The sequence below is a fragment of the Mustela nigripes genome, chromosome 3 (genome assembly GCF_022355385.1).
Source record: "Mustela nigripes isolate SB6536 chromosome 3, MUSNIG.SB6536, whole genome shotgun sequence".
Lineage (NCBI taxonomy): Eukaryota > Metazoa > Chordata > Mammalia > Carnivora > Mustelidae > Mustela > Mustela nigripes.
In genome coordinates, this window is record NC_081559.1 from 152,195,704 (window position 1) to 152,219,466 (window position 23,763).

At 36.6% G+C, this 23,763-nt stretch overlaps 1 protein-coding gene across 2 annotated transcripts in view; it reads right to left on the bottom strand.

Moving 5' to 3' along the window:
• NBN (nibrin) overlaps positions 1–22,843 on the bottom strand; it is a 51,463-nt gene extending 28,620 nt beyond the window's left edge. Inside the window, exons 1-7 of one of the 2 annotated variants that reach the window (XM_059394828.1) lie at positions 22,681–22,843; positions 19,580–19,710; positions 18,304–18,452; positions 17,705–17,864; positions 15,060–15,163; positions 5,078–5,195; positions 3,898–4,091 (exon numbers count right to left, since the gene is read on the bottom strand). In XM_059394828.1, coding sequence (XP_059250811.1) covers positions 3,898–4,091; positions 5,078–5,195; positions 15,060–15,163; positions 17,705–17,864; positions 18,304–18,452; positions 19,580–19,710; positions 22,681–22,717 — 893 coding nt within the window. In that variant the 5' untranslated portion in view covers positions 22,718–22,843. The remainder of the gene's footprint in view (positions 1–3,897; positions 4,092–5,077; positions 5,196–15,059; positions 15,164–17,704; positions 17,865–18,303; positions 18,453–19,579; positions 19,711–22,680) is intronic. The other variant, XM_059394829.1, reaches the window with a different exon arrangement.
• Positions 22,844–23,763: the final 920 nt, after the last annotated feature.

Below are 23,763 nucleotides of genomic sequence, written 5' to 3' on the forward strand. Positions count from 1 at the left end.
ATAAAACTTAAAAGACAGAAGAGGGCAGAAAGGGACAGAGACAGAAAAGTTCAAAGAAATATCATAAGCTGTATCTCTACACGTTCTGTAATTTTAAGTTTAGTAAATAAAATCATTTTACCAAACTTACATGTATTAAGGAATCTTCTTAAAGGAATCTTATAGTGAACCTACATTCTGTTTTCTATTATGTGAACGAGACAAAGACAATTTAGTAACACTGCTATATAAAACTTAAAAGACAGAAGAGGGCAGAAAGGGACAGAGACAGAAAAGTTCAAAGAAATATCATAAGCTGTATCTCTACACGTTCTGTAATTTTAAGTTTAGTAAATAAAATCATTTTACCAAACTTACATGTATTAAGGAATCTTCTTAAAGGAATCTTATAGTGAACCTACATTCTGTTTTCTATTATGTGAACGAGACAAAGACAATTTAGTAACACTGCTATATAAAACTATACCTCAGAGTTTAAGAACTACAAAACTTTTTTTTTTTTTTAAGATTTTATTTATTTATTTGAGAGAAGGAGTGAGTGACAGAGAGGACAAGCTGGGGAAGGCACAGGGGAAGAGGGAGGAACAGGCTCCCTGCTTAGCAGGGTACCCGATGCTGGGCTCCATCCCAGTACCCCAGGATGATGACCTGAGCTGAAGGCAGATGTTCAACCGACTCAGCCAACCAGGTGCCCCCAAACTACTTTAAATATTTATTGCAAAGATGCTTTAAGTGGTTGTAGTAGTTTCAAAGGTATTTTTCAAATGCCTACTGTTTGCTTTTTGTATGTCCTGGGTTAATGTAACAGAACTCAACTATATGTGCAATTATAATATGAAAATATATTTTTAAAGTATTATAATCAAGTGATCACATATATATACTGACAGTTCAGGCAATTCAAAATTGGTATTTTATTATCTTACTTTTTTAAGCAATAAATATATTATGTAAATTAGAAAGATTGGCTCCATAAAGTAAAAACATTTTAAATATATAATTAATAATAATGTTATACAGATAATTACATTATTCTAAATGGGGAAACATCCTAAATGGGGAAACACAACCTTTTAAAATCAATAGCAAGGGGCGCCTGGGTGGCTCAGTGGATTAAACTCTCTGCCTTCGGCTCAGGTCATGATCCCAGAGTCCTGGGATCGAGCCCCGCATCAGACTCTCTGCTCGGCAGGGAGCCGGCTTCCCCCTCTCTCTCTGTCTGCCTCTGCCTACTTGTGACCTCTCTTTCTCTGTCAAATAAATAAATATTTAAAAAAAAATAATAAAATAAAATCAGTAGCAAGATAAATGTGGCTCCTAAGACTACCTCTGCTCTAGACATGCTGGTAGGTACAAAACAGAGAAAAAGGAGAAGCATCAGAAGTATACGGCTTAAAAAAGGATAGAAACACAGATAATATGATTTTTACAAAAAAAAGGACTACAGATACATTACAAATAAAAAGGGGAGTCTACCAAGGTGGCAGGATATGATTAATATCTAAATGTCTATTGAATTTATATACACTAGCAATAAACAACTAGAAAATGTGATTAAAGGGTTAATATTATCTATTTATATTCTACCTATTGGATACATAATATCTACCACAGAATATGTAGTACCTTGGAATAAATCTAATAAAAGATACTCAAGATCTTTACAGGGAAATTATAAAAATTGTTTAATTCTCACCAAATTGATTTGTGAATTCAATGGAATTCCTAATAAAAATCTCAACAGGATCTTTGAAAAGATGATTCTAAAATGTATATGGAAAAATAAAAAGCCAAGAATGAACAGGAGGCTTCTAAAGAAGACCAGCAACATTTGCCATACCAGATATGAGGACTCACTTGAAGTCACAGTAATTAAGACAATGTGGTAAATGTGGTATTGGTATAAGGACGTATTGACCAATGGAACAGAGAAAAGCCAACAACATTCCTATGTATGTACGGGACATTGGTATAAAGTAGAATCAATTCCAAATAGTTTAAAAGCAAATTTCAAAAAGAATGTATCAAAACACTAGCAACAAATTAGTAAAAAATTAGGTGAATATCCTTTTGATCTATGAATAGAAAGAGATTTTTTTAGAATACAAAAAGCGCTAAGAAAGAAAAGGTTGTTAATTTTCAGTATATTAAATTAAGAACTTTCATGTATCAAAAAACATTATGAAGTGGTAAAAATTCTGCAACATATACGAGTGAAAAAAAGATTAATATTGAGAAATGGAAAGAACTTCTACAAATAAAAAAAAATACACAAATATATAATTAACATATGATCCAGAAACTGCACTCTAGGGCATTTATTCCAAAGAAATGAAAACTTACATTCACAAAGAAACTTGTACATGTATGTTTACAGAGGTTTTATTTGTAACAAAAATTGGAAAAAAATGTAAGAATGACTCAAAAACTAGTATATACACATCTATATATTCTCAATACTACTCAGCAATTAAAAAGGATGAATGATAGAAACAACCTAGATGAATCTCCAAAAAACTTTGCTGAATGAGAAAAACCAGTCCTAAAGTGTATATAATATTTCATTTATATAACATTTTTTAAAAAGACAAACTTTTAGAAAGAGAATGAATTAGTGGTTTTCTAGGATTTGGGGACACGGAGTGAGAAATGGGGAGGGAGGGAAGGAAGTGGGTATGGTTATAAAAGAACAGGACAGATCCTATGGGGATGGAATTATTCTTTATCTTGACTAAGGTAGTGATATATGCACCAACAAGTGATAAAGCTGGACAGAACTAAAACACACACACACACACACACAGGGAAATCCGTATAAAAAACTACAATTAGAGGGATGCCTGGGTGGCTCAGTTGGTTAAGCAGCTGCCTTCGGCTCAGGTCATGATCCCAGGGTCCTGGGATCGAGCCCCACATCCAGCTCCTTGCTCGGCAGGGAGCCTGCTTCTCCCTCTGCCTCTGCCTGCCTCTTTGTCTGCCTGTGCTCGCTCGCTCTCTCTCTCCCTCTGTCTCTGGCAAATAAATAAATAAAATCTTTAAAAAAAAAAAAATTTGTTAAAAAAAAAAACTACAATTAGAAAACTGGGTGAAAACATGACAAGAGGGGGCACCTGGGTGGCTCGGTGGGTTAAAGCCTCTGCCTTCAGCTCAGGCCTCTCTCTTCCTACTTCTCTGCCTACTTATGATCTCTGCCTGTCAAATAAAAAAAAAAAAAATGACAAGAGGGGCGCCTGGGTGACTAAGCAGGTTAAGCCTCTGCCTTGGGCTCAGGTCATGATCTCAGGGTCCTGGGATCAAGTACCATACTGGGCTCTCTGCTCAGTGGGGAGCCTGCTTCCCCCTCTCTCTGACTGCCTCTCTGCCTACTTGTGACCTCTGTCAAATAAACAAAAATCTAAAAAACAAACAAACAAAAACAAAAACATGAGCAGATATTTGAGAACAGGAAAAACGGACATCCATTAAATATCAGAAAAAAATGTTAAGCATCACTGGTAATGAGAAAAACAGAAACAAAAAATCACAGGATATGATTATATATCCATTTAATTAGCAAACACTGTAAAGTCTAACAATACCAAGTGTGGAAAACAATGTGCATCTACTTGATCTCTTACATACTGTGGGTGGAAGTATAAAGCAGAAAACAAGTTTGAAACTCCAGAGGTTGAGTATTCACATAACCTGTGACCCAGAGGTTCTAACACTAAGAATATTCTCCAAAGAATATCTTGCAGACGCATGACCATGAAATGTACAAAAATGATCTCAGTAGCAGTTTTTACACAATAAAATCTAATTCTTGTATATCCTTCTACACTGTTAATTCAGTACAATAAAAAAAGTTACAGGTAAAAGGGTCTTTATTTTTTTTTATTAATAAAGATGATTCTGTACCTCTGGAGCTGATCCATAATTGAGTGAATCCATTTTTTCTGAGAGTCAGGAATTAGAATCTGTGAACTTGTTATTCCTACGTCAACGACACAAATTCCAGGAGCTGAAAAGAAACTATCTTTTTCTTCATTTTCTTCTGTTATCAACCTGGCATTTCCTCCTCCAAAAACAACTGCTGAACTTAACTTTTTATGCTAAAAATAGAAATAGAAAAAATACAATGAAATAGCCACATTCAATTCCTTGAATACATTCTTTTAAATTTATTTTAATTCCAGTGCAGTTAACAGTGTTATATTAGTTTCAGGTATACAATATAGTAATTCTACACTTCCATATCACCCAGTGCTCATCACAAGTACATATCACAGTCCCCATCACCTATTTCGCCCATCCCCCCACCCCCTCCCCTCTGATAACCATCAGTTTGTTGTCTACAGTTAAGAATCTATTCCTTGGTTTGCCTCTCTTTTTCTTCTACTTGCTCGTTTGTTTTGTTTCTTAAATTCCACACATGAATGAAATCATATGGTATTTGTCTTTCTCTGAATGACTTATTTAGCTTAGCATTATACTCTAGCTCCATCCCCATCATTGCAAATGGCAAGTTTCATTATTTTTTATGGCTGAGTAATATTCCATTGTATATATACATCTTTATCCATTCATTTATATTAGAGAAGTAAAATAAAAGTAGAACTGAAATAGAATTGGTTCTACTTTTTGAGAAGACAATCCCAGCTTCCACTCAGAAAATCCCCAGTTCACCAGATATCTCTGCAGCCTTGGAATTGTAAGGAAATTGCATTTCCTTATCATACTTAATTCACAGTACTCTGTAGGCTTGCTTACATTTTCCACCTACAACATAAACTCTTTGAATCCCCATTTCAGCACACTGAAGACATTCAACACCCATTTACTAACTGACCAAGTAAGCACTTAAATTAGCTTTCTATCCCCACCCCCTCACTTATATATTTATATAAACTTAATTAATTGGCCAATTAACATATGTCAAAAAAATATCTCGTATACATGAATTCCAGGCAAGTTCTGTTGCCTAGACAGTATCACTTCACACTTCCATATAAAATTTCAAAAAAAACACTATTGATAACAGTAATAATTTATCCAGTTGATAATGTTTTCTTCAGCAAAATTTAGCTCATAAGATTACCTGTTTGGCATTCAAAAATACAAACGTTTTCCCTTTGAAGATTTGCTTTCTTTCTTGTCGTCCTGAGAGATCAATGTTTTTATTTCCAATAGCTGGTTCATCAATAGGTGGGTAAAAGCTGTAAAAAAAAAAGTTACAGTATATTTTAAATATATATTATTCTCTATGTATACTGTTATACTGAACAGAGTGGTTATCTAGACACTAGGAAGGTTTGATTTTCATAATATAAATAATTCATCATTAAACTATTATTTTTTTAAAGTAAGGGTTTTATCTGGGACAAAATGGTGACAGGTGACAGATGCCAAACAGAACAGCGTAACTGTTCCTTATTTTTGAAAAAAGTATAATCCAAGGGAAGACAATCCTAAAGTACAGTTTAATTTACAAGAGTTGAACAAGTTTTGTGAATTACAAAAGGTTGAAAAAGACACTGTCTACAAAGATCAAATTCTATTCGCATCTTGTGTTTCCCAGGAACCAAAGTGTGTTAACAATGTTCACATCCAATTCTATGAACTACTATTTTAAGTGTTTTATTAGAGATCCCTTTAGAGAAGCTCAGGAAATTATAAAACTTAAAATATTTGTCAACTTAAATAAAATTTCCAAAGTGAAATTAGAAAACACAATCTTTGGGGGCACCTGGATGGCTCAGTTCATTAAACGTCTGACTCTTGATTTGAGCTCAGGTCATCATCTTGAGGTTGTGGGAGCAGCAGGCTATGCACGGGGTATGCAGCCTGCTTGGGATTCTCTCTCCCTCCTACACCCCCCACCAAAAACACACTTTTAGCTCTTTAACATAATGCTATAAGATAAGAACATCTTAATCATCCATGACAATAAGGGAAAAGAAAAAAATACATAAAATCAACAGGTAATTCTTAAGCCTCACATCAGTTCAGTTTCAACTTTCTGTATAATCAAACCTTCTGCTACAGCAATTTTTAATTGTTCAGTCCTTCAGCTTAACTCTCTACCTTCAGGTAAAAATTACTAGTTACTAATGCTCATGGATAAGAAAATTCAGTATTGTCAAGATGTCAGTTCTTCCCAACTTGGATCTATAGATTAAATGTAACCCCAGTAAACCCCCAGCAAGTTATTTTGTGGGTACTCACAAACGGATTCTGAAGTTTACATAGAGGCAAAAGACCTAGAAGAGCCAACATAATATTAAGGAAGAACAAAGTTGGAGTACTAATATGACCCAAATTTAAGATTTACTATAAAGCTACAGTAATCAAGAGAGTCTGGTATTATGAAAAAAATAAAAGAGAATAGAGAGCCCAGAAATAGACTGACATAAATTAGTCAACTGATCTTTAACAAAGGAACAAAGGCCGTTCAATGGAGCTCAGATAGTGTTTTCAACAAATGATGATGATACTGGGACGTTTCACATTAAAAAAAAAAGAATCTAGATGCAGACCTTACAATGTTCACAAAAATTAACTCAAAATGATCACAGACCTAAAGCAAAATGCTAAACTATAAAACTCCTAGAAGATAACATAAATAATAGAAGAAAATCCAGATGACCTTTGTTATGGCAGTGACTTTTTAGATACATCAGGCCTGATCTATGAATGAATTATGAGCTAGACTCACTAAAATTTAAAACTTCTAAAAAAAAATTTTTGAACTTCTGCTCCATGAGAGACATCAAGAAAATGAGATGTACAAAAAAGTGGGAGAAAATACTTGCAAAACTCACATCTGATAAAGGTCTGTTACCCAAAATATACAAAGAACTCTCAAAATTCAACAGTAAGAAAACAATCTGATTAAAAAATGGGACAAATCTTATAGCAACTTCTTGCTAGACATGTCTCCAGAGGCAAGGGAAACAAAAGCAAAAATGAACTACTGGGACTTCATCAGGATAAAAAGCTTTTGCTTTTTTGTTTAAAGAAAACAACAAAATCAAAAGGCAACTTAGGGAATGGAAGAAGATATTTGCAAATGTTTTATCAGTTAAAGGGCTAGCATCCAAAATCTATAAAGAATGTATCAAACTCAACAGCCCAAAAAACAAAAAAATCCAATCAAGAAATGGGCAGAAGACATGAACAAACATTTCTCCAAAGAAGACATACAAATGGCTAACAGACACATGAAAAAATGCTCAACATCACTCCTCATCAGGAAAACACAAATCAAAACAAAAACAATATCATCTCATACTAGTCAGAATGGCTAAAATTAGCAACTCAGGAAACATCAGACATTGGCAAAAATGCAGAAGAAGGGGAACCATCTCATACTCTTGGTGGAAATACAAATGGACGCAGTCACTCTGGAAAACAGTATGGAGGTTTCCCAAAAAGTTAAAAATAGAACTACCCCACAACCCACAACTGCACTAGTGGGTACTCATCCAAAGGACACAAACAAAATGATTCAAAGGGACACAGGCACCCCAATGTTTATATCAGCAATGTCCGTAATAGCCAAAATATGAAAAGAGCCCAGATGTCAGATAAATGGATAAATGACAGATAAATGGATAAAGATGTGACATAGATACACACACACACACACACACACAAACACATGGTGGAGTATTACTCAAGTCATCCAAAAGAATGAAATCTTGCCATTTGCAATAACATGGATGGAACTAGAGAGTATTATGCTAAGTGACCTAAGTCAGTCAGAAAAAGACAAATACCATAGGATCTCACTCATATATGGAATTTAAGAAATAAAATAGATGAACACAGGGGAAGGGAAGGAAAAACAGAGGGGAAGGCAAACCATAAGAGACTCTTAGCTATAGGAAACAAAATAAGGGTTGCTGGAAGAAAGGAGGGTACCTACGGGGATAAGGAAATTGGGTGATGGACATTAAGGAGGGCACTTGATGTAATGAGCACTGGGTGTTATATGCAACTGATCAATCACTATATTCTAACCCTAAAACTAATAAGACACTATATATTAACTAAAATGAATTTAAGAATTTTTCTTTTGAAAGGACCATAATCTTAACAGCTATGTGACCAAAGAAATACACTGATAACAAATAAGCACAAGATGCTCAACACATCATGTTATCAGGAAAATGGAAATTTAGAATGAGTCACTCTTACAAACAGAATGGCCAAAATCCAGAACATAAATAGCACCAAACGCTTGTGAGAATGTGGTGTGCCAGGAACTTTCATTTACTGCTGGTTGAGAATGCAAAATCGTAAAGCCACTTTGGAAAACAAGTTGGTACTTTCTCACAAAACTAAACACATTCTTACTGTATGATACAGCAACTGCACTCCCTGGTATCTATCCAAAAGAGCTGAAAAAATTAAGTCCATACTAAAACCTGCACAGATGTGAATAGCAGCTTTATTCTTAACTGCCATAACTTGGAAGTAACCAAGATACCCTTCAGTAGGTGAACAGATAAACCACAGTATATTCAAACACTGCAATTATTACTCAGCACTAAAAAGAAATGAGCTACCAAGCCATGAAGACATGAAGAAACTTTAAATGCATGTTACTAAGTGAAAAAGCCATTCTGAAAAGGCTACCTACCATATTATTCCAACTATATGACATTCTGGAAAAGGCAAAACTATAGAAACAGTAGAAGTTCACTAGCGGCTGGGAGTTGGTAGAGTGGCAATGATGAATAGGTAGGGTACAGAGGGTTTTCAGGGCAGTGAAAATACTCAGTATAATACTATAATGATTGCTATATGTCATAATATATTTATCCAAACCCACAGAATGTACAATACCAAGAGTAAATCCTAATGTAAACTATGGAATTTGGGTGATTATGACATCAATGCAGGCTCATGCTACTTTGATGGAGTTTGAGGGAGGCAATACATGTATGGAAACAGGAAGTACTTGGGGAGCCTCTGTACCTTCCTCTCAATTTTGAAATGAACCTAAAACGGCTCTAAAAAAAAATCTTAAATTAAAAAAGTTACTAACATATCATGGTGATAAGGGAGCAATGTAGGATAGAGGAAATACACAACCTGGACAATTAGTCACTAAACAATTAAGACTCAGCTATCTGCAGAGAGCAACAGCTAATACAGGCAGAGAGAGGTAAAAATATTTAGGTCATAAGGATCACTCTCCCACATTTTAGAACTAATTTCCTTACATTTTTCCCCTCAGATTTCTCCTTGGCAACATACGTATTTCACGAAGTTAGCTAAGTCATGATTAAACAACTACATTAATTTTTAATTCTTATAACATCAAACCACAAAATGTATGTGTTTTAACCTCTACAATGGATACTGTACATCTAAGACAGTGATTCTTAGAACATGCAATCTCAAATAAATGAGTTATCTGCAGGGAACAACTGACCTAGCCAACAGAGGGAAATGCAACCCACTGCATTATTCTGATTTCTAAACACCTAATTTTACAATTCTATTTATTTACTTTTAAAGACACAGAGAATAGTGAAAACTATTTTAACCATTTATGTTATATCTACAAGAAAAGTTAGTGCTAGAAAATTAGTAAATATTCTAATTAATATATAAGGTAAATTTTACTATCTCTTTGAATGCCTTTTATCCTCTCCCTTTCAGTAAGAATTCTCCCTTATTTCACACTTCTTTCAGTGTGAAAGGCAACTATTACTTCACTTACACACAAATGGCTACTTCACGAATTAGTGTATGTAGTACTGTAACACCAGATGATGGAACCAGTCCTAGGTAAAAATGGTGTGTAAATATTTAGCACATACATATAGCTGAGTAGATGTGAGTCTGCCTTCCAATGACAATGAAATATGATTTTTAAATTACCTACACCACTGTTAATCACACTGTCATTCTTAATTTTATCCCAACTAGTAGTTTACTATACCCAGAAAATAGTTCATTGTAGTTTAGTTCAATGAAGACTGAACATTTGTTAAACCTTGAATCACGTTCCTAAAGATAGGAGCATCATAAACCTTTAGTTTTTCTTGATGGCACTATCAGAGTTCTAACTTCAATATGTGTCATTTTTAGTATTTGGCTCTTCTACCAAGTGCCATGAGGGCAGAAACTGCAATGCTTTTTGACTCATCACTATATCCTCAGCTCTATATTGCCTAATTCATGGTAGGCATTAAGAAATATTTGGTAGAAAACTGACAGTACAAAATATAAATTAAAAGTAGACCAAAAAAATGTAAACATCCCTTAACTGCCCCTATATATAGATTTGAGCATTAAAATTCTGGGACTGAAAAAATATGTTTTTGTTTTCTTTCTTTTTTTCTAAAGATTTTATTTATTTGACAGAGATCACAAGTAGGCAGAGAAGAAGGCAGAGAGAGGTAGGGAAGCAGGCTCCCTGCTGAGCAGAGAGCCTGATGCGGGGCTCGATCCCAGGACCCTGAGATCATAACCTGAGCCAAAAGCAGAGGCTTAGCCCACTGAGCCACCCAGGCGCCCCTTGATTTTCTTTTAAAAACAGTGGTAAATTTGAGCCACTCAGTAAGACTGGTTGTTTTTTTTTTTTTTTTTAAAGATTTTATTTATTTATTTGACAGAAACAGATCACAAGTAGGCAGAGAGGCAGGCAGAGAGAGGAGGAAGCAGGCTCCCCGCTGAGCAGAGAGCCTGATGCGGGACTCGATCCCAGGACCCTGGGATCATGACTTGAGCCAAAAAGAGGCTTTAACCCACTGAGCCACCCAGGTGCCCTAATAAGACTGATCTTGCAAAAAAAAATACATCACTGTATTGTGAAGAATCTAACCAAATGTTGGGAGTCAAGTACACATGTGTATATGTACATGTATGTATGTACGTATATACATATATGTATATAATATATAAAATTATTGATAATACAATTGATGAATACACTAAGCTCTGAACTTTATATACCTAGACAAGCCTTCTTCTCTTTACTAGTATAAGGATGAGAACAAGAAAAGAAACTAATAATAAATGTGAGGAAAACACCATTAAAAATCAGTATTTCTAAAGCAGTATGTTCTAGAAGTTTTAAAGCATTTCTGAGACTCCAGTGATTTGACAGTTAGTAAAAAAATTTGGAAAAGAGTAAATTAACTTGGCAGAGATCAATGTTAGAGGCACATTGCCTAAATAATTTCTGTAATTTATATAGACACTTTGAGAGCTACAAATAATGTCTTATTATCTAGTAGCTAGTACATATAATTCACACATTCTAGAAAATATTAATCTAGAAATACTGACTTTTTCCTATGTACATTTTTATGGCTTTTAAATTCCTCAAATCATCTTAAGTAAATTTCATTTAATTAAAAGAACATCATCTTAATATCTGTCCCATAAATTTCATCTAATTCAAAGTACATCATCTTAATTTCTGTCCCCAAATTTTTCAAATACAGAATTTTTCTCAATTTATGTATAATTTTGGTCATGGAAACTGTATTTCAAGCCACAACATTCATTTGCCCAACATCTGGACAGCTGCTTATTTCATTAGTCAGTCCTATAGCCCCATGTTCATAATTTGTACAAGAACTTACTATACCGCTTTCTTCTGGTGATCTCTGAAAGGCCCAAATTTCAGTGACATTCAAACTTGTAAAAATATAAGGTTATATTGTCAGGAAAAAATTTCTGCCATATGTTAGATTTCTTTGCCTTGAATTTTGATTGATTATATACAGTCAACTCCATAAACTAAGACTGTTTAATACTAATGTGTCTCTTGGGTCTGATATTTGACTATAAGCCAGTTAGTTAGCCTGTTCTTGTTTTGTGGATGTGGGCAGAAGACACAAGACTCCTGGATCAGAGACAATATGAGCAGCAAGCCTCAGCTTATCTGTGGAAGATCTCCTCCCTAAGTCCTGTGGGGATGATATAAAAGGCACATACAGTAGGTTGTATTACAGGAGAGAGGAACAATGAATTTCAGAATCCATGAGTTTCACAGCCAATTATAAGCAGGCCTGTTCTCTGTCCCAAAAGGGACACTACCTCTTCCCTTAAGGCTTCTCACTACAAACGGTAAGAAACGGCCTGGGTATATAGGGCAATCAGGGCCTTGTACTTTTTGCACATTTGACAAGTTGTATTACATGAATGCAAACATTAACCTTCTCCCAACAGTGTTTTCCCAAAAACAATGCTTGTTATTTGAAATATAGTAATTGAGAGAGCACTCCACAATATGAAACTGTAAAAACTCAAACAAAAGTAACTCCTTCTCTTTTTTAAGGAATCATTTCTTTACATTCAGAAAATATACAATATTTTAATGAGCTTCCTTTAATAAAGTACTGATTATCAAAATAAGTATTTTGAATGACATCTTCTAAAAATGACTTCATCTACATTGGTATTTTGATGACAGTTTAGACAAATGAGGTATCACAAATCATGTCAGGTACATAAAGCTTAAACTCTGTCTTACCCTGTCTCTTGCTAATAGTGCAAGAGATGATGACACAACTATACTAAATAGAACTAGACTTTTGTTAGGTTAAAAATATCCCTTTTATTTTAAATACAGTGATAACGCTTTTCAGAACTAGAAGAAGAGACTGTTACATTTTATTATAGAGCCATCACATTTATTTCATAAACCTTTTGTAACCTATCCTACTATTTAATATTTAAATCGAATCCTTCTTCTATTTCATAGTTGAGTACATAGTCAAAAAAGACTTGAACATGGATATTAAAATGGGTCCCAGTAAGATGAAGGCAAAAACTAATTTTTCAATGTAATATAAAATGTGATCGATCATCAGTTGCCATTATCAAACACAGGCTAATGTAAATGCTTTTCATGGTTAAGACTGAATGAGAAGTTATTACTCTTATAGCAAAGATGTTTTAATATAGTCATCTAAGTTAATACAGTCATAAACTGAAGCTAGAAAAAATTATGTTGAGCCTACAGTCAAAAATAGATCCAGATTAAACATACTGGGGACTCTTAAACAGTGAGTGGAAATCAATGACTAATTCCAAAACTTTCAAGACCATAAAACACATTATCATCATTAGTAGAAACCTATCAGACCCTCCACTTCCAATATAGGATTAATAATCATTTATTATCTGTAGCAAGGATCATTATTTATGGTATTTACTGGCTTCCATAGGATCATGAATAGGCTTCAGGGAAAGATGTGATTCTCCTGAAATACTATGCAAGTTGGTAGCATGAAATTTAAGTTTCTGGAGGAAAGACTAGTGTTTTCATGTTCTCACAGGAGTCTAGGACTCAAAATAGTTTACAATCATCCATTTTAAAATCTGAGGACCTCTTTCCAGAGTCCGAAAATATTACATTATCAATATAAGAAACCTCCCAAATGAAAAAACTAAAAAGAAGAAAAATCTGACTTTCAGTTACTTTGAAAAACAGACACATATTAGGCATAAATAGTACCCTCTCTCCCCCCAGAAAAAAAAACCAGCAATGGGCAAGATACTTTATAACAGCTAATGATATTTTGAACTACTAATAGAATTCTTAACTTGCATGACATTCTAGATTTTTAAAGCCTTAAATATTCAAAGTTGTCCTACAGACATTAAGATGAGCTTATAAATACACAATCTACTTATTAGGCCATATAGACTATAATCTATTAACATATCTTAGGCAAGCATGTTCTTGTGCAAAATTGACTAAAAACACCCACCATTTTACAGTCACCAGCAATTTAACCATACAATCCAAAAATAAAAAGCCAAACATCTTCCTCTTCAACCATAGCTCATATTACTTCAAAGCATCACAAATACTATATAGTAGATAGATCCCTTAGTCTGGTGGTTTACCAATTTATTTTTTTTATTTTTTTATTTTTTTAAAGATTTTATTTATTCATTTGACAGAGATCACAAGCAGGCAGAGAGGCAGGCAGAGAGAGGAGGAAGCAGGCTCCCCGCTGAGCAGAGAGCCCAATGCGGGGCTCCATCCCAGAACCCTGTGATCATGACCTGAGCTGAAGGCAGAGGCTTTCACCCGCTGAGCGACCCAGGTGCCCCTGGTGGTTCACCAATTTAGCAGAGCATCTAAAATCATCCTCACCATCATTATAAAGCTATTGTGAATCTTACTCCATACTTACTGCAATCAGCAGCACTTCTTTTAATAAGCACCTACTTCAGTGCCAAGCAAAATGCTCAGACTTTGTATACTCTATTACTTAAAATAACTAATACTATTAAATACTTAAATACAGGAGTCTGATTTTTCAAAGGATGTAACTGATGCTCAAAAGAAATAAGCTCCATTCCCAAAGCCACAGTGCTGTTAGTATTCTGACTCAGGACTACATGATTGCAGAACAGTGTTGCTGCACCAATTGCAGGACCAACAATTTCAGGGGTCCTGCCTGCATGATGCGTGGCACTGGAACATGTGGCCTTTTGACTATACCTCTGTGGCCATTTGCTATCCTTTTTTTTTGTTTAAATATTGGCACATATGGGGGCACTGGGTGGCTCAGTTGGTTAAGCATCCACCTTCAGCTCAGGTAATGATCTCGTGGTCCTGGGATCAAGCCCCTTGTCAGACTTCCTGCTCAGTAGGGAATCTGCTTCTCCCTCTTCTTCTACCCCCCCCTTTGTGCTCTCTAATAAATAAATAAAATCTTAAAAAAAAAAATTGGCACATATGTAACATTTTACTGAGATAAGGAACACCAACAAACCCTGTTACATACTAACAACAAAAAAACTTTGTTAAACTGAATACTACATCCTGAAACAGTCATTAAAGAGGAAATCAACCTAAATAAAATCAGTGCTATTGCGTTCTGCATGTCGTATTTTATTTAAAATACATGATGCAGAACTTCTGGGTTGGTGAACACCTGGAGGTGCCAGGAGAGGAGCGTGCCTGGGGTGAGCATGAAGCTCCGTGCCCCTTCCCCACACCCTGCCTTATGTATCTCTCCATCAGGCTGTTGGTTAGCATCCTATACTGTATCCTTTAATAAACTGGTATAGGTTAAAAAAAATACAGGATATACCTTTCAATTTGTGGAGGCTGTTTATTGGACTTAACCGCTTTAAGAAATTCAGCAAAATATTCTGGCTTTACAATCGGACGTCCACAAATGAGTGCACATATTGTCTGGAAAGAAGAAAACATAAGTGAAGACAAATAATCACATGCTAGCTTTTCTTTAAAGGAAAGTTTTAGGTTAGAGACTACAAAGGGGCCGCTCTGTTTAATAGGTTTTTCTTTTCATTTCTCTAAATTTATAAAGGAGCCACAATCTACAAAACTAAAGTATTTGGCCACTGTTTAATTTTGGTATACAAATCTCTGTAATATCACTTAATTTTAAGGAGCCATATATTACAATATTAATTTAAAAATTGCTGTGGGGAGGGCAGAACAATGTAACAAAATAAGTCAATTTTAAAACGTATTCCAATTTAAAAGTTCTTACAATGTTAAAAAGTAGACCTGAGGGGTGCCTGGGTGGCTCAGTGGGTTAAAGCCACTGCCTTCAGCTCAGGTCATGATCCCAGGGTCCTGGGATCGAGCCCCGCATGGGGCTCTCTGCTCGGCAGGGAGCCTGCTTCCCTCTCTCTCTCTCTGCCTGCCTCTCTGCCTACTAGTGATCTCTGTCTGTCAAATAAATAAATAAAATCTTTAAAAAAAAAAAAAAAGTAGACCTGAGAATTAAGAAAATGTAACAACTACCCTAGAGAAGATAGTATCAAGAGATACACATGAGCTATAAGATCTTTTCTGCCTAAATGCCCTTTGAACAGATTTTAACTATGGAATAAAGTATTTTCAAGAAAGTAAATAAAGGAATAACTGGGGCGGTATAAAAGCTCAAAATAAATACATGGAGATTGGGGTTAGATAAGGGTGGAGAAACTTCAACTAGCAAGTGAACTAAGCTATAAACATCAAATAAAAAGATACCACAAAATCTGAAAAAGATTAGAAACCACCACCACTGGAGATGAAAATAAGGATTCAGCATAATTTTAGGAAATAATCCAACTTAAGAATTTCTAAGTATGCTTCCAATAACATAGGGTATTACTTAAATATGAGCAAGCAATGTAGGGCGTCTCTCAAAACTGGAATCTGAATACAACAACCGCGAATGTAGAGTGAAATAACTGGCCTCTGGCAGAGGGCAGGCTCCAATACATGTGATCCTGGGCAAAGGATTTAAGTCCTCCATGCCTCAGTTTCCTCTTCAGAAAATAAAAATTTAACTGAATGTTCCGTAAGCTTCCTTTTGGTTCAAACATTTAATGATTTTAAAAATATAAGGTAATCTGTACTTTTGGAAAATTTACCAAAACAAATAATATAGTAAGTTGGTTTTCTTTTTTTGGTACATGGCTGATCAAAAATACTGAAAAAGGATTGCTCTGCACGTCGTTGCTGGTGTATATACAGTGACATTCAAATATCCAGTGCTGTTAGTATCTCAGTCGCTGGAATAGTGTACACTTTGGTGAATGGATGCTAGTTCCAAATCTGTCATGGACTCAGTAAAGTATCTCTCAAGACTGTTTAACTGCCTTTGCTCTTATTTCATAATCACCAAGCAAGTGTATGATTATCTAAATTTCACTTCTCAGGTACCTTAGTACCTTTAAGGGGATTGTGTTGAAGTCTATACATAAATATACAGTCACTATGAGGCTGCATCCCTACTATAAACTAATAAATGGAAATTTTGATTTATTAGCATAAATTAGTACTCAGGAGGCCAATCACTCTGCTGAATTTATAACCTTCATAAGCTTGCAAACGACCCTTGATCAGCGATAACCCCACCAACATACAAGTTTAACTTGAGGTTCAATTGAGCAGTAAGTCTTTCTCTCTGATACTTGTTTAACTGTAATATACATATTCTAATTATGTATTAAAAGATTTCTGTACCATCTAATAAGGGAATCTAAATATCTGTTCCTTTTTACTATAGATATTAACCTAAAACAATCTCACATATCTATAGTCAACCTGTTTAAAAGGAGACGAATCACCTCCCAATGTCATTCTTCAATTAGCTTTGGATATAACCAAATCTGATGAAGACGTAAAATCTGAAAACATACCAAAATATATCACTGTTTTAATGAGAGTTGGCATCCTCTAATGGTACATATCTACAGATCTCTAGATGGTGAAGATACAGTACAGTAATAATAAACTATAAACTTAAAAGTCTTTTAAGGGCATTATACCAAATAAAAACTTAGTAAAGAGAGGATGAGACATGAGTTGAGCTGGAGGAAGACAACTTGACAGAAAGGACTAGAGATGCTAGCTTTGGAGACTGGCAGTGGACTTCCAGTCTCTAAAAGCTAACTTTTAGACTGGAGATACCAACTACACATTATAATAAACTTATTGGTGAAAATATAACATAAATCATTTTTAAAATGCTAAATTTTTTAAATGCTAAATATAATTTTATAGGCTTTTGCTTGTCTCAAATAATAAACAGGTTATCTTAAACATTATAGCCTAAATGGTACATGAAGGCACAGACTGACACTATATAAACCCACAACTAACAGTTCTGATAGTTTTAAAATAAATGGCTTTAAAAATATCTTGTGTATAGTTGGTGAGTAAGCTTAAATTCACAGAACTTATTTTAATATAATATCATGGCATTCAACCTACTTTAATGGTAACTTTGACTGATATCATGACAAGATGAGTACATTCTTCTGTCCAATTGTTTACAGTATGTCCTCCAAGTTGCAATATAGTGTGATTTAAAGCAGTTTTCCCAGAAGCATCTAAACAAGAAGAGCATGCAACCAAAGGCTCATATTCTACTCTGCAAATGAGAATAAGTTACATAAAGTTATATTATCATAGCTCCAGAGATGGCAATTTATAGTACTTTAAGCTCACATCACATGCTATTTTAATTTTTATGTATTTTTACACTTTCTAATTTATGAAATTACCACTTCCGAAGTCTTGTGTTGCACTTAAGAAAAAACAATGATCTAAGTTAACATTATACTTTAACTTATGTGGAATCAAACAAATGTAGCTCCCATCAAGGATCTCTGTGACCATTCCAACTCTTAACTACTCCTGGCACTGACAAAATGCACTAACCACATGTGATGCAAAGTGCACGAATGTAATAAGCAGGAACTAAATTAAGTGGTTTTAAATTCATTATCCATAAATATCATGTCCTTTAAAATTTGATCAGTGCAAAACAAAGCCATCCATTTTTAATACCAATTAAAAAAAAATCTTACCTGAATTTACTTTCAAACACTCCAAAAGTAACTCTATCCCCTGTCTTCAAAGCTTGGGAAAGGCCATTCTGCATTTTTTCCTCATTAACAAAGGTACCATACTTAGAATTATCTTTTATTGTCAATATAGGAGTCTCACCAATTTGACTCTGAAGCAAATGAATAAAAAAATCAATACAATTAAAGTCTTTTACCACTCAGTAAATGCAATTCCCAGGGGGAAAAGGTTTCAAAACAAAAAGGAGGTAACTTTTTGAATAGGTAACTGAATAGATGGCCAACCTCCTAACATAGAAGGCAACAGTTACTGTTTCAGTTGCAGGCACAGAAGGATCACTCAACTTGAAATTAATGGCAAATGCCTGAATTCCAGCATCACTCTTCTCAGAATATGCATCTTCTTTATTTTTGTTAAGTCAGTGCAGAGTTTTCTAACCCCTTAATTTCACACATTTGAGAATTTCTTTGCTTTTGTGTGGTCTGTTTTATGCATGATAGCTTCATCCCAAAGTTTTTTTTTTTTTATATTACCAAAATAACACAGTTTAAAAAAAAAAAAAAGTCCAATAAGAAAAGGCTAGAATGTCTGACTTAAAGTAATAATTTTATTTTTCCTTTAGGAATTTCAATAATAATCTTCTCTTATACCTAAAAGAATACAGACACCAAAGCTAAATATTACTGCACAGATCCGGCATTTGTTGGTACGCAGTCTTTGCTCAAAATAATGGGTTTTATTATCACCAGTATTATCAAGAGGACAGCCATTTATATACACTAGTATTTTTACCACCCACTGTTGTGATTAAAACAACTAACCAACCAAAACAAAGCCATTCAAAGAACTATGAGACATAGCAACAGGTGTTTTTCCTACTAAAACTTACCAATTCCCACTGTGAAAACCTACATTACATGGGAAATGCCTGTGTTCACATGGCTATAAGAACTCTTTAAAGCAGGAATGTGACTTGGGTCTGTTCACTGCTCTATTGCCAGGGTTGGCACAATGATGGATACAGAGTAAGCACTTAATGTTCATTCAGTAAGTATTGAGTTTCTAAATCACTACAAAAGAATAAGACACTGGAACAGAAACTTAAATTATCAAAACAAACACCACTGATACAACCACCAAAATAGTATTTAGTTTTAACATAAAAAAACTAACACCTTTATGGAATTAAAAATTCTACAAACTCCCTCATACACACCAAAGTAATCTTGTAATTTCAACCCCCTCACTTTAAACTAGTGAAATAAATTAGTGACATACCAAGTTGGTTACAGAAAAGTTAGCAGTTAACACAGCATGATTTCGACTGATTGACTGATCACCTTCAATAAGAATGCCACAGTTTTTCCTTCCAACAACGTATTCAACACCAGTCAAAAGTCTGAATGGTTCTAAGAATTAAAAAAAAAAAAAAAAGTAAATGTATAGACACATATTTGCTGTACCTACGTACATAGATACAGCAAATATTTATGTAAAATATTTTTATTTTGCTTTTAAACTTTAATAATCAACTTCAAATAAATCAAAACTTGTAATTTCTATAAAGCCTCACTGAAAGATGCAAAAGATTAGATGGAAAGCTCTAGCATTTTCTAAAGAGAAAACAATACTGAAAAGTGTCGGCAGAGACTGACTGGCTCAATCCGTTAAGCGTCTGACCTTTGGTTTCAGCTCAGATCAGGATCTCAGGGTCAAGAGACTGAACCCCATACTGGGCTCCGTGCTCAGTGCAGGGTCGTTAGAATTCTCTCCCCCCCTCTGCCTCCACCTCCTTCGCATGTGTCCGCTGGCTCTCACACACGCTGTTGATGAAGTTCTTGAACCTAGGTGAGGTTCAATAGGGTGAGCCGACGGCTAAGAAAGAATTCTTTAGACGGCTTTGGTGCAAAAAGGTGGTTTATTAGAGCACGGGGACAGGACCCAGGGGCAGACGGAGATGCTGCTGCGCCGGGCATGAGCATGTGAGGAGTGACTGGTTATACACACAGGAGTTGGGTAGGTGAGGACAAAGGGGTGTTCAGAAGGGCTAGTGGGGCAAAGAAGACTGTCAGGATATTGAAGGCCTGGTTACTATCAAGCCAAGGCCACTTTCCCTCTAATGAGGCACTAACATAAAGACAATTGGGAGTCTCCTGGTGGAATGTTACATTCCAGCTCTCAAACGTCCTTGTTAGTGAGATTTAGGTTTAGAAGAAATTTAACTTTATTTACTTTTCTTTCTACCTCCACCTCCTTCGGTTTTTTATGGAGGGGAGGGTGACATTAGGGCTTGAGGAACTGAGTTATGTGTCTTTGGAAATTGGGCTATTGATAAGGTAACTTCTTTGTTGTAAATTTCAAAGACATTTGTAAACCAAGAGAGACTCCTGCCTTGCAGGACTGTGATCTCTGCAAGATAACCATTTGCTCTTCTTTAGGGCAGTCAGGGGTGCCTGTGAAATGTCACAGATATTACCAAGGGGAGTGGGTGGAGAGGGGGTGCAAGGCGCCAGCCCCTGCTCCGTTCTCAGCCAGCCTCCTACTCCCTCATCACTGTCACCCTCTTTCAAATAAATAAAACTTTAAAAAAAAGTCTTGCCCAGATCAACACACATAAATATACATTACCAAACAAATCACAATATTGTTTGGAATCTGATTCAAGAATCCACTAGGAAAAATATAATTTTTAAAAAACTGTAAAGAAAAATTTAAAATTTACAAGAACTTTCCCTACCAGATGGTAAACTATGCCCTAATGCTACAGTAACTAAAATATATGGTACTGAATCCGGATAAACAACATAGGTCAATGCAAGAAATGTTCAGACCTGATTTAAGTGTGCATTTTGGGGAATTTTGTTTTGTTGTTGTTGTTGTTGTTGTTGTCAAAGGAACCATTTCAAGTACATGTTTAGTTTCTAAAAAAAAATGTTGACAATCACAAATTGTTAGTTAATAGCCTATTTCTCAGAGACTAGCAGTTTAGTATGGGAGCCTGGGACTCCATCTTCAGAGTGTTAAGGTAATTAGGGCAGATAAACTCACGAAGTAGAAAGGCAAGCCACGTTTGGATATTTTGTTATTCAGAAACTCTTACCCTAGAGTGGGTTGTTTCGAGGAAAAAACATTGTGCCTTGGTTTACTTACATTTCTTCCTAGAGGAGTGGGCCCATAATATCTGTTAGATTCTGAAAAGTGGTCACAATCTCCTAGAAGTTAAGAATGCTGGGGGGTGCCTGGGTGGCTCAGTGGGTTAAAGCCTCTGCCTTAGGCTCAGGTCATGATCCCAGAATCTTGGGATCAAGCCCCACATGGGGCTCTCTGCTCGGCAGGGAGCCTGCTTCCCCCTCTCTCTCTGCTGCCTCTGCCTACTTGTGATCTCTGTCTGTCAAACAAATAAATTAAAAAAAAAAAAAAAGAAAAAAAGAATGCTGGCCACTGATGATGGATGCATTTTTCTACTGTTACCTACCTCTCTCTGTGTAGGAACCCAGAGCCAGCCACAGACAACTGTTCCTGGAAAGGAATTAAGTCCTGCTTCCCAGCAACAGCTTCTGTTCTACCTCGGCACTGCTCCAAGTCCACAGGGAGGCCTTGATCTTTAGTCTTTTTACTACTTATTCCTAACTTCGCACGCCGTTTGTAAATTTAGCTCTTTTGCCTATCAGAATAAACTTCCTGAGGGGGCAGGACCTCCTCGTAGGCTACCAAATGCTTATCAATTAAAAAGGACTTTGACCAGGCAAGCAATTAACGGGAGATAACCATCTGCCACTGCTGAAAAGGGCAGAACAGAAACAACAACAAAACCCTACTTTTTCGGTTGTTCGGATGACCAAAAAAGGCTCTAAAACAAAACTGAAATCATGCCTCTCCTGGGGCTGCTGCCATTTACCCAACTCATCTCTGTGGCTTTTCACAAAATTAAACCGTGTGCTCAAAACAAAGTCGTCTGCTGCCATCGTGCGCCTCGCCTGGGATAACTTATTCTAGGTGTTTGGCCAAAAGCTTAAAACGCTGAAGGAGAGAGCAGGTGGCCGGCCAAGACGCAATTCCGCGCGGCCCGTAAGCCGGGTCAGTGCGGGACTCGCCGGAGAAGCCGGGTCAGTGCGGCCGGAGGAGCTGGTCCCAACCACCGAGAACACGGCGGTAGGCTGGGTGAGGGATGCAGCCGCCAAGGCCCGGCCGCGGTCCCCGCCGCAGTCGAACGATGCGCGTATCCCCTTCCCGCAGCCCCCCGGGGCGGGGACGAAGGCGGCGCCGGAAGGCGGAGAGAGGGACGGGAACGGACCGGAAGCATCCCTCCTCGGACCCTCTGCCCAACGCAGCTGCTCCCGGGAACACGGGGCCGGGGCCTCTCCCCCCCCCGCCCTTACCTCGGGCCGGGCCCGCGACGGGGAGCAGCTTCCACATGGGCCTGGGTCGCCCGAGTCTCGGCCAACTCGCGGAGGCCTAACCGCGGCTGACCGACGTGCGCGGCCGCAGCTCCTTCAAGCGGCGTGGGCTGCGGAACGTGCGCGCTCCCGGGAGCTGGGCCGCCTAGGAAGAGGAGGGATAAGCTGGAGTGAGACGTGGGCTCCTCGTCGCCTCCTGGTGGTTAAGGAGAGGAACAGTGCGATCTGTATTGAAATGTATTGTATTGGGTTATGAAGTGTGGATCCCATTGAAAGGTGTTCAATGAATATACATACTTTGAATTACGTTTTCTGATCGTGACTAGAAATAATTTTTAAAATCAGCTACAAAGCAACGTAAGGAGATTTTCTACTTAAAGACATTAACGTACTAGCCAAGTTTGTAATTCCATGCATTTGTGATTTCTAAAAAAATTGCAGTTACTCCTTTGTATGCACCCCACTGGTGGTGACAGTTAGGATGAAGATAAAGATTTTACCCCAAGTCAATCTTCATTCATCATTTGGTTCCCTTATACCTCTACCCTACTTGGGGACCAAAATAATACTCAGAGTTCCTAGGTATCAGTAATGACTGTGTCCAACAATATTAAAAATGTTTAGGCATTCTCTTTTCTAAAGTGTATGGTTTTCCAAGGGGATGGCCATAAATCCCTTTGGAAAAGATTTGGAGGTGGGGTTGGTGTAGGAGAAGTCATTACCATATATTCAGGGTCCTCCCTCCCGGCATTCCCGCCTCTCCTTTAGCCACTGGGTTATGGACTAATGAACTGGCACGTCAGGAAACTGGGGAAGAGACTGAAACTTTTTACTGAGGGTGCTGCTCTCAGCCTTGTGTTCATCCATCCTTCATTTTTTTTTTCAATAGAGCATGCTCTTATTGGCTAGCTTTTATCTTTTCCCCTAGGTGTGCCATTTTCTATTGATCATCTCCACAACTCTACAGCTCTCTCTAGGTCAAGACCGTTGATGGCCACTACAATCTTGCCTCTCAGTAGGACAGTTGTACCCTTCTGATGGTTAAGTGCTGCCCCTGGCCTCTAT